Below are 12,750 nucleotides of genomic sequence, written 5' to 3'. Positions count from 1 at the left end.
TTGAGTCTTAAAAATTTAACTTATTTGTACTAAACTGATTATTTTTAAATGAGGATATTGATTTCACGTAGTCAAATAAATAAATAATCCTCAAGTAGCTGTCAATCTATTTCTCGATGTGGCAACTCTTTATAAGTCAACCTCAAAAAAAAATCTGTATCAACCAAGATGGACGTGTGTCCTAAGATTAAAAATTAAATAACAAGGTGCTTGTAAATGGTGAGATATTCATGTCGATGCAGTTTCTCATAGTATTCTTGAAGAATTTGTGCCCCGCCTTAGTGAAATCGTTTTTTCTTCAATACTATGACGTGGTCGTATCAAGTTGCGTCTTACCCTTCGCACAGCATGCCTTGTAATTGATTTATGCTTTTTAGGTAAATAAACCGGCAAAATGTATAATGGCATTGGATTGACGACGCCACGAGGTTCGGGTACAAATGGATATGTGCAAAGAAATTGGGCATCAGTGCGAAAGACTAAGGACTCAGTGAATTATCGTACTGAAGAAGAAATAGCCAAGTTAGACTCGGCGTCAAATAAACAGCCTAACCGTGAGATCCTCGACCATGAGAGGAAAAGGAAGATTGAAGTGAAATGCGCGGAGTTAGAGGACAGTCTTGAGGAGCAGGGGTGAGTAATTATTGTTACTTCTTAATTTATTTGTTGACTACTTATGTACTTGTCGTTTTCACTTTTCGTGACGTAATAGTTTATTGAGTGCAGTTTACAATAATATTCCTGTATGATCACAGTTCTTGTGGCTCATTAATATTATATACGATTTTATATTTATTTTTAATTGTTCAATGTCACCTTACATTGAAGTCTGTTTTATGTGGTCTCTGTTCTATTATTCTATTCTAATGCTTATTCTTTACGTTATGAAATAATAAGATAATATCTCACTTATCTATTGTTTAAAAAAGTCCTTCTATTTTTAATTGTATCTTAAATAAAAAATTGTCTTTGATGTTCTGCAAAAATGCTTATTTTGGCTGACAAATGAATAAATACATACAAAGCTATCAAAAAGCTCTTATCCTGGAAAAGGTGAATGAAATGCAACAGGAAATATTCTGAGCATTGAAATGAATTCTCTACAACCGGTTGCATGTTGTTGAATAATTTACAGTCACACTAACTGAATGAATGAATTTATTATTTCAGTTAAAGGTTCAATGGTAAAATTATTCACAAGTGTTTGACAGTGTCACTGTTGATATTGTGTTATATAAATATACTTACCTACGCATATACTCTTATTGTATTGGCAATGCCGTTCTAAACAGTCAGGTGCATAGTACTCGTAATCGGTTGTCCTGTATGACAAGATGTATGGATGTGAATGAAGTGAGGTATGTTTGTAAGGATTGTACTAAGTTTTCTATTTGGTCTTAGCCTACCCATATGGGAAATAGGCATGGTTCTTTAAATGTATATAAAAATAAATAATAATTTAAGTTCTGGATCATCAGGAAAATCTCTGGATAACTGTAACAACTGCAACATTTTAGCTGTGACATTATTTATTGGAATAGTTAATATGTAGATTAACACTCTATCTCTTTTATTACTGACCCATTTACAGTCCCTATATTAGATACAATACTTCACTATGTGGTTCATAGGGCAAAAAGCCTGATAAAGAAGATGCAGTTAGACTAGTAACACAAGCAGTACAAAATCTCTAAGTGCTATTTTATATGGCTCACAAACCCATATAACTATCCACTGTTACATTGTATTATGGCCCATTCCAGCCATAATTCCTTGTTATAGAACAACAGGGAATTTAGGGTCATTCTCAATCATCCCCTTGCTGCCCTTGGGATTTATAAAATACCATTTGAAATATTGTTTACTCAGCTTTATCTTGAACAAATATTTGAATTATTTTGACTATAATTTCTTATTGTGTTGTGAATTTTCAAAGGTTTATTGCAGAGTTAACCACTGCCTGTTTATGTTAACTTATGTGGTCAGTTAAAATAACTTGGGTCTTGTTGCCAAGTGACTATTCACTAATTGTTCTCTAATTTAGTTGTAGTAGTATGAACTATGGTCTTATAATTTGTTATGATTACTCAAATGCAAATATAAATTTGTATTGCATGGGACGTCATGATAGATGTTTACATCCATTTAACTGTGAGTAAATGTCACTTAAATACAAAAAGCATATTCTGTGTTGACAAAATGCTGCTATTATAATAATTTGCTAGCCTATATGTTGTGCGGTAACCGTTAACGTTACGTTTATAACAAAGGTTAAACATCTGGCAATAAGCCAGTGACAAGAACGGGCTTTATTACGTACAATCAATTTAGTTATGGTGTTATTGATTTATGTTTTTTAAATAATATGTACTGATTGTATGGTAATTTTATTATTGATAGTTTTCCTTATGTCAAGTTTTAGTGCAATATTTAAATGTACTAGGGCAGGGGTCAACAACCTTATCACAGAAGTAGGCAAAGTGTGGTACATTTATACTTTTATTGTATCTAATAACTGGACATATAATGTGTTTTTTTTTCTGGGAGTTCCCCATGGGTAGTTAAGCCTATAGCAAAACTTACACTTGCATATTGAATACGGCTGGCTAGGCATTAACCAATTTTGTACTCAAGAAGTTATTTAATAGAAATCAATAAAACAATTCTCTTCTGTGTTCTTCAATACTTCTAAATATTGAAAACAAAATAATATAGTAAAAGCAAACTTGCAATAAAAGTTCCTTAGTTTTTCAGTACTGGAGAAATAGAAAATGTTTTTTACTACAAATATGCATGTTGCATATTTATTAACGCCTCGCCACACTTACGTGACGTAATGAACGACTAAAGTGATTAACTTACAATGACATGTTACACACCAGCTGAGTTTAACCTAGTAACAAATTGTTCTATGTACACACAGCTTTTTCTACTGCTATATATATTTTGAATACTTTCGCGGTTTCCCCAATATCTTGGACTAGCCCGTGACTTCGTCCGCGTGGACTGTTCTCCCGTTTTTTATTCTAGCCATTTTATTATGTAGCCTTCAGTCTTTCTAAATAACTGGACTTTTCAACATACAAGGCAAGGCTTAGGCCTTAAAACGAGGGAGGTGTTAGTTTCTTCGTTTTGGGGAAGACCCTTGCTCTGCCGTGGGACAGTAATGAGTAAGAAAAATACGCTTACAATTTGAAACGTTACTTCCTGAATTCAGTTCCTAAATTATCTGAGTAAATTGTCTGTAGGCCCGATTTTATTATATGCAACTCAACTCTCTTTACAACGTGTGTTAGTAGTAGATCCCAGTAGATCTCAATCTGTATTGTAAAATTATTAGCAATTTTTATATAAATAACTAAAAGTAATGCCTGAAACCATTCTCGATCAATCATCCACTTGGTAACTCTGAAATATCAAACTACGTTATTCGATCCCTATACTTTGGTCATGCAATAATGTCATTGCAAAATTATTACACAAGTTGTGTAGAACGACTAAACTTTTATGCAAGTATAAAATATTTTACTACATATACGGCTAGCTTAAATTTTATATAAAAACCTAACCAAATTTCGATTAAAACCGGTATTACCGGTCTATTTAACTTTCCGTTAAGAAATTTCGTATAGTATTCTTATTAGAAATTATTTTCGTTTCAAACCAGAGACTCATAAGACCAATCTTACAAGAATCATTTTAAAGCTAGTTTATACGAAGGTAAATAAACTTCAGGTACAGGGCACACAGAATAGATTCAAGACGAGTACAGGGAGCAGACGTGCCGTTTTTCAAAACTACAAAGTAAAAGCCCTCCTGTCGTCTTACGTCCTTCCAGTCTCGCCTACGCCTTACACGCGTAAAATCCTTTAAAAACTATTCCAACCTTGTCGTTAACTGCAAAACTTTACTACGGTTGCGATAAAAATCTTATTTCTCACGGAAAATAAGGTCCGTCAAGGCAAATAGCAAGTAATACCATAAAAAAATGTGTTATAAATTTCTTGGTTATTTAAAGTTATTTTCTTTATATTGTCGAGTAAATCTATCGATCTGTGCTATATTTTTGCTATTAGAAATTGAAACTTGATGTCGCTTTGCACCTGCCACAAGCGCCACTTATTTTAATCACATATTCCGATTAATTACAGGGGTGTTTTACTATCAGAGCGTGCATGTAATTGTAACAACTGTTTTATGATACTCGTGTAGTATTTTTGTAAATAAATATGTTACGGTTGTTTGATTTTACTAGCTTTTTATCCCGTACACAGTTAAATTATTGATTTTTTTATGAATTGCAAAGATAAAATAGAAACAAATGATTATTTTCCATTTAAATGCAAAAATGGTGAATAAGATCACTTTTTCTTGGTATTCTTATTAATCGTCATTTATATTATGATTGAATTAAAGGTAAGGCTCCATAAAATGTTGTCTTTATGAGTGGCAAGAACAGTACATAAAGGGATTTGTTAATAAATATTTACTAGCATACGTGTACGTGGTCTCGTGGCAATATCGATTTATCACCCAATAATAAATCCCTTGTTTTTATTTGTTCAATAGCAATTGCTACCCCTGTAAGTGTATTACAGAATAGATCCGCACCCTCGTTTAGGGGCGATGCCCGTTGCGCCGGAGTCAGATCAATAATTCAACAGAGCGCGAATAGGGCACCCTTATATATTATTCAATAACCAAACTGCGTCCGCATTCAGTTAACATACGCGCAACGAGAACGTCTTATCGGGTTTTATTGTTTTCAAAAAGTAATTCTACGCCGTTATAGCGGCTCGGCGTATCATGCATTGGTAGGTATAACATTGAGAAATTTATTATAAGATTTTCATTACGGCTGTTGGCGTACGCGATTCAGTGAGACATTCGTACATACGTGTCCGCGGGTAAACGGTTCGCGCGTGTACGTCGGCGCGCGCGACTCGCATCTAACTTTAAATAAATGTATTTTTTTCATGTGAGTAATGAGTGTGTCCCTGGTTTGGTTGCGTAGGTTGCCGAAGGAGGAGATAGCTGCGCGCGTGGCTGCGTTCAGAGCGAAGCTGTCCACAACAGACAACGAGAAGGACGTGCCCCGGGACGAATTCGGGAGAGTTGCGTGAGTAATCTTTTATTTATCAACCCATCTCGACAAACAGACTGTCACTTTGTTTTTATTCAAACGAGCACGTACACTGCAAACACTGTATTCTATATTCCTCTTTCCAAGATTAGATTACAATTTATAAAAAGGAAGTAATTTAATGTATGTGTGTTAATATAATAGATTATATTATATTGATCATTGCATATCGTTCCACGGTGCGTGACAAAAAATCTTGAATTGCGATTAAGTGAGTAATCGATTGCGAGATTGACATAATGCGCGTGCGCATGCAATTAGTTTGTTAATTGAATTATGGTTTTGGTTAACCATATTAATTTAGGATCGTATTTTAACGTGTATGTTCTATAAACTGAGTGCTATATAGGACATCTAAGTAATAAAACTTTGATCAATTTATTACACAGTTATTACACACTACTGAAATCAGTTTGAGGTGAGTATAAATTGTATGCAGGATTTTCTCTCTGATTGATTTATAGCAGATAAAAATATATTTAGACCTTCATCCCCTTTCCCGTATTCCAGCCATCAACGTAGATTTTATGTTAATCAATATATCAGGTTCTACCGTAGGTACATCAGAGGTCCAGCAAAAAAAAAATCCAATTACATGTGGCAATAAGGGTTTACGGCACTGAAACCTAGTTTCTCATAAAATAAATAAAAATCCAATAGTAAACAGAACAAGCGTGTAATAATCGAGTATTTCAATTAATTTGATTGGCAATTTCGCAGCGGTAAATGAATTTGTACCGGTCATTTCGACGTGGTATTTAATGAGATAGCCCTAACGAGAGTATCGGTGAAACGTGTGGGTGATTAATTAGGGCTTTGTTTCATTATTCTTTGTACGGAAACGTGTATCGGTAAAATGGAGCGGAACTGACATCTATGGCGTATTTTCGATTTGTTTCGTTCCAACCAGCGTATTTTCCGTTCCGTTCAACAGGATTTTTACAGCATTCTGTTTTACTTTATTGGTTTTGTCAGTCTTTCTTACTATTTATTAGGTATATTCTTTGATTTACATTATTCATTCATATTCGAGTAAACCAAAACTCTTGAAACCGAAACGTACCGTTTTCATTTTTTTTTTTTGGGAATATGCTTTAAGTTACTTTTGCGAATCCGTTCGATACGGATGGAACCTTTTTAAATCCACCCGATATTTTTAATTTTTTTTATCTGAAACGCTGCTTTTGATATTTTTCCATCTGTGGTCCAGATATTAAAGTTAAAATAAATTACACAATTACATTCACATTTAAAAGATTAATTTTCGTGCTTTGTTAATAGAGACTCCTAACAGTCGCAGCGGATGCTTGAGATTAGTCACATTTCCTACTCGTAATATGTGTGTCAGTGTCGTTACTAAAAATGTGACAAACAAACAAATAAAGCCTTTGATAATTCAACACCGACAAAAGAATCATATCTCAAAAATATGAAGGAAATTCTTAGAGCTAAAGATCTTAGTCTCCAAGGAGTGTTTGACGTAAGCAAAATCGACTCCCTTTGTCATTGAGTATTGATTTTCTTATCCAATTCCATGGATATAACAAAAGAAATATCTAGAAATAAAAGAGAATAGACTACAGAGGTGTATCTAGGAGACAAGCACCTTCAGACGACCTGAAATTATGAAGGCGGGTAGATGAAAACATCTATACCTACTAATATTATTAATACGAAAGTCTGTTTATCAATCTAACGACTTCACAACTATACCAATGAACCTACAAATGATAATGTAGATCTACTGTTTTTCCTACAACAACGGTTTTTTTTCCTAAATAGACCCCTTAGCTGCTTAACTAGGGGATGAACTATGCCCGCGAGCCGAGCCGCGAGGGTAATCTAGTTTCTAATAAACCCACGCAAATAAGACAATACGTTATTGACTGGAGCTAAATATACAACACGCATTGTTCCAAGTCTTAGGTTTTACCTGACATTTACGACGCTATGATGGTTATAAATTACGTTATCGATGTAGCACAACAGAAATAGATCGGTTTCAATAACGTAAATAGATCGCTCTAGTATATAACTAGTTATTTAACTAACTAGCTTTGTACCTATTCATCAGTTTCAACTGTTAATATCCGATATTTAGCGCGCTTTTGATGTATAATGCATCGCATGTACTCAAGGATTAAACATAGGTTTATTGCATTCATATTTCATTGCTTGAAATTAATATATTGCCTGCTTGGTGTGAAGCCACGAAGCATGTTCACCTTTGGCCTTTAGAACCAAACGATGAGAATATTGTCTTAATATATTCTAGTCGTAATCTCATAGTTGATTAACTTTTCTCTGCGGTTTAATTTTACAAATGTATTTTAATATTCCCCTTTGGATGTTAGACGTATAAACTATTCGCAGGGAAAAGGATTGCTGTTCCGTGACCAAACCAACCGCAAATAAATCCCTACAAGTATTAAAATGTACTACGGTCTGAACCCTTGCAGGTGACAGGCCGTACGGTGAACTTTATACACGTAATATGAGGTTTCGGCCGCGCACAGGTGTGCCGAGTACCTACAAGCTATTTCTATTAGAGAAAATTCACTCTAAGTCCGGAATTTGAAACCCCGTTAATGGTTATAGGCCCGGCCTTACATGGGGTGACCTAAATATCGTCATTAAAGACCGCTATAACTCCAAATAGTACCTCGACGTAATTTATACTAACTACCCACTAAATCTTAGGAGAACCTTCTTTATACCTTGAGCCCTGGATATTTTACGTAAGTAAAATTAGATAATTTATAAAGAAAAGGACATCTCGCTCCATGGTAAATATATTCAAGATAAAATCCCAACCAAAAGACAATTTCTTTCGTATATTTTTATTCTGGCTGGTTATTTTCTGCAGAAAGGTAATATAGCCAGAAAAAGTACTTTTCTAGCTATCTTTTATCTTACGAATTGAATGCTCGCCAAATAATTGCATCTCTGATATGCATTCTATTAATTTATTGCATCTTGCTAGCGATTACAAATCAATAAATCTCATTTCGTTAATGCAATTGATCGACTTTGGCACAGCGTCTCGAGATACTTCAATTATTTGATCGCAGAGCCAAAATTTGCCGGAGGAATTGAGACCCTATTCCTTTAACGACATTTACTTCCGTTTATCGCTTACTGTTCCTAACTTTGGAGTATATAGCAGCTTTAGTAGATTAAAGGCATAAGCGAGCTGAAGTTGATTAAATTTTATGTTATTCTTATTCTGAAGGGGTCACTCCCTGTATGTACAGAGGAATGTCCACGAATGGCTAATACATTTATCCAAACATAGGCTGGCCGTGAGATTTTTTATTCCTTGCACCTCTCAAGACCCGCGACAATTGAATCAGTGATTTTTATTCCATTATTGATCCCTCGCTTTCTTGGATGACTAACGCTCCATTTACCATTCATGAGACGCCACTCAGGGCTCCATTTTGCCTACCTTATCGCCTACAAAGTGTTCTTTACACATTTATAATTTCTACCTTTGGCGGCAATTTGTCGGGAAAATCCTCGTTATTCCCCGTCTGTTTCTTATTAATCCTTTGTTAATGAAGGTTAATCAAGCTTTTAATTGGTGAAAAGTAATTTAATTTTATCCAATAAATGAAGATTGAATTCCTTTAAAATGTAAAGACATACAAAAACTTTCTGCTGCTAAATTCCAAATGAAAATGTATTATGCAAAATATTTTTCGCTGTACACCAGTGTTGCCATGTCACCTAATCTTCATAAACACCCCATAGCTAATCGCTTCCGTTAACCTAGTTATCTTAATTACTCGTTATAATTACGCCTCATGACACGCGAATTTACCTGCTTGTATTTCAAACACACAATACACGTAGATTTTGAATGGAGTGACGATCGATTGCTTCGTGCCCTTGTGGACAACGATACACCATAATAGTTTTCTTTGAATTTTATCATTTCAAAGGCGTTTACAAGAATTTATTATTGTACCATTTGAAATGTAATTGGATATCGGTTAAATATTTATAGAATTATATGGCTTTTGATTGCGGAACGATTTCAGGAATCCTATTATTTTCATTCGATTTGAGAAATTATAGTTTACCGATTTGGTTTGATAACGTAAGGTACTTTTTACAACATATAATTTTATTGGTAATGAGATTTATGTAACAATTTCGAAAAGAAAGAACCAACTCATAAAAACATAAAATTGTATTGACCTCCATTAAAATAATAAACAGGCTATTAAAAAACAAGGTTCTTAATATTACTTAACACAATTATATTTGTCGCGGTTGATGTTTGGCCCACGTCGCCGATATCCAAGGGTCCTTGCATATCGATCGTGTTGCATGACGTCGGTCCCCACACCCCTCGCCCCCACCACGGAGCCAGGACTTTTAATATATCGGAGAATACACTCCGTTCCAATAATAACTGAGATCATAAAGAACTGCCGTAATGTATGAGGAAAAAACTTTGTGATAACGACCTCCCTGGGTATTGTGAAAAATGGTTCAATTTTATGATGGTTTTTGGAAACTTACTTCTTCTTTGGAGCGTTTTTTCTTTTATTTTATTAATGAGTACTGCGGTGTTTTATTAATACTCTTTTAGTTCGGAAGACGTTTAAAATTTAATTATTCCAGGAAAACGGACTTTGTGCTGCCGTGATTAAACTGGATTGAAAAGCTTTTGAGTTTTAAAATTCAATCGTACTTTGCTTGAGTAAAGAAGTTTACGGTAATACTTTTTCATCATTGTTTCCGGGTATCTTTAGGGGAGCTCTAAATCGGTGAGCAAAAAAACGTAATTTAATTATTCATTGTGTAATGAATAATTTACAAAGAAAAGCAAAGATTTCGGAGAATTCAAAGCAGTATTAATAATTCTCTTACAATTGTTGGTACCAACAGGCACAATGGCCATTCAATGTATTTTGTTAGACTACAGACGTCGTTACGTCGAAATAAACTTCCCTGACCTAACATATATTCTAAATATACGCAGTTTTGTTTGTGTAATACACTTTTATTAGCTTTGTGTGAAATACTTTGCAATTGAGAATCGAGTGCGATGTCTGACAGGTTGATATTTATCTAATTTATTTATAGTGGTTGTGTAGAAGTGTATCGTGAATGTCTTAGCGTCTGGATTTTTGTTGTCAGGTCTCGTAAATCCACATAAATATACGTTTTTACTACGTTATTTTTCGACAGACATAATGTTACGATGATTTCGTGTCAGTGACAGAGTTAAGTCGCGTGATCAAATATAATTCTAGAGAATATCTGACGCTGTTCAACAAATAAGTAACGACAAATGCAAATATAAGCTGTTCAATGCACTCCAATATTTATATGCTGTCTTTTTCAAATTCTCCCCTGGTTATGTAACTTGTAAGCTACTATTCATATGGGTGATGAAATTCAGAAAAGCCAGGTGCGCAGTACTCTTAACCGACATGCATGTATGTCAAGATGTATGAATATGGATGAAGCAAAAGAAGTTTGTACGGGTCGTACCGCGTGATGTTCTTCAGTTTGTGTAAGAGGTGCACGTCAAATTTATGATCACTATTCCGTACATTGCTGCTTTGACGTGACGAGTTAATCGCTATAATTTAGGGTTTAAAACAATGTACAGCATAGTGGCTTTCAAATAGTTGTCAACTGAAATAATAGCCCCTAAGACCTGATATTATGTATGGTCGATGTAATTTAAAAAGTAACGACTTCACGAGATAAGCTTCACGAAAACACCGCCATCCAACCATATCTTGTTACACTAAAAGCCGGCCCTTAATGTCTATATATCCCTTCACAGAGGAAGTTTTTCTCATAATAGGCTCTAAACTGCTCTTTGATAGCCGAACTACCTCTGTTTCATAACACGTTATAGCCGCGAAGGCGTAGAGAAGATATATTGCTTTTTGTAGTTGGCTGTACAAAATGGCGGAATAAATCTTTCTTGCCAGTTGCACTATATTTCATGTTCAGGTGTTAAAATATCACTTTAATTAGTATTCAGGAATTGTTACTAAAGAAAAAAGGAAATTATCTAGTTGCTTTTTAGCTGGATTAAGTATCTTTATTCACATTTTTTCTTTATCGAAATGATTCTACCGCAAAAAAGAATAAGAATAAGGGGTAAACGAATAATACTCGTTTCCCTTACGAAATAGCGTCGTCGAATCGTCAAACCATTTTTGCACAGTCTACCAATTTGATTGTCATAAAAGTTCCCACGTTTAGCGTGATAGCTACTTCCTCATGGACTGAAATACGCAAATAGGAACATATGACGTTCATTTTCAGTATATATTTCGTAAAACAAGATTTTTAGAAGTAGAGTTCATGGTTTAAAAGGTAGAAGTCATAACAGCATTAACTTATAAAACCAACTGACTTTAACGCAAAAGTTAGTAGTTCTCATTACTAATTATACACTTTGTCGTGGTGTTAGAGGGACTTTATTAAGTCCAATGAATTTAAGTCTCCTAACTAGGTTAACCTCTATTTTCGGGAACCGTCAGTCCCCAGAGGTTTACCCCAGATAGTGAAGCAAATGTTACGCTAAATTAACACGTGCATACATTATTATTAGCACCAACTATTACTCACATATGTTATTTATGAATGTTTTTCAAATCGTAACATTGAAACAGGTAATTATTTTCGACTTTCAGTAGTTTTTTGAGCGACAGGTTTAAAAAAAGATGAACGTTGTTTTTGCTTCCGCTACTCTCAAATTGTACGCTGAAATTACTTTATAAATACCCTCTATTTTTCAAGTGTACTTTTACATTTGTATATTCACAAGCCAACTGTCATAAATCTTTGTAATACACGTACCAAATTCTATATCAAATTACTGAAATAATCCAAGCATGTATAAAATTTTGACACACAGATTTATGAGTCACGCGAACGTGAAACTAATGTTTTACATCGGACAGTCAGACGTGTAGTATGATAATTAACGGGTGGGGCAGGGGAATAGGCGTAGTTTCGTGAGTACCGCGCCTCCGTGATTACGGCAGTTCGGCTAAAGATAGTGATACATGGGTATTTGGCACGAGAGTAGACAGCCCTGCCAGGATCAACACGCCGACTACACTGAGCGATTAAGCGCAGGTGCACACTGTACATCCAATGATCAGTCTCTTCTGCGGATGCTTCAGACGATCACACTACTCAATGAAAATAAACCCTGTCTTTATTATCGTGTGAGCTTATTTCGTTGTAATTTTTGCGACTTGTACTCGATTGTGTCCAATTAATTTGAGAATTCTTCCCTGATGTCTGTAAGCTTTGCGGTTGATATTAATGTTTAGCGCGCGCATAGATTATCTCGTTCGCTTAATTAACATGTTGACACGTCGTGTATAATTTTATTTACTAGGCTAATATATCTTTGACAGACTCTAGACTAGCGATAGCCAACGCGATTAAATATCTGCACTTCTGAGTCCGTCTGACATTCACCGCATCGGCTTTCCTTCAGCTAATTTGCATATTGTGCAGCCTAACGTATGTTATTTAAACATTGAGCTTTCACCCTTTTCACATACTTACCATATTGTGAGTGAAATATACCTCTGCATCGACCTTCAGGAATAAAA

At 34.8% G+C, this 12,750-nt stretch overlaps 1 protein-coding gene across 3 annotated transcripts in view; it reads left to right on the top strand.

Moving 5' to 3' along the window:
- Positions 1–120: 120 nt before the first annotated feature.
- The window catches only part of Srrm234 (Serine-arginine repetitive matrix 2/3/4), a 27,564-nt gene continuing 14,934 nt past the window's right edge, over positions 121–12,750 (top strand). For 2 of the 3 annotated variants that reach the window (XM_076113800.1, XM_076113795.1), the window contains exons 1-3: positions 121–219; positions 378–633; positions 5,015–5,119. In XM_076113800.1, the coding sequence (XP_075969915.1) occupies positions 395–633; positions 5,015–5,119 (344 nt within the window). In that variant the 5' untranslated portion in view covers positions 121–219; positions 378–394. Of the gene's footprint in view, positions 220–377; positions 634–4,679; positions 4,815–5,014; positions 5,120–12,750 lie in introns of those variants that run through there. The other variant, XM_076113806.1, reaches the window with a different exon arrangement.

The sequence above is a fragment of the Anticarsia gemmatalis genome, chromosome 4, assembly GCF_050436995.1.
Source record: "Anticarsia gemmatalis isolate Benzon Research Colony breed Stoneville strain chromosome 4, ilAntGemm2 primary, whole genome shotgun sequence".
NCBI classification, from domain to species: Eukaryota; Metazoa; Arthropoda; class Insecta; order Lepidoptera; family Erebidae; genus Anticarsia; species Anticarsia gemmatalis.
The sequence above is the reverse complement of the archived record's forward strand: the minus strand, read 5'-3'. Positions and strand labels throughout refer to the sequence as shown.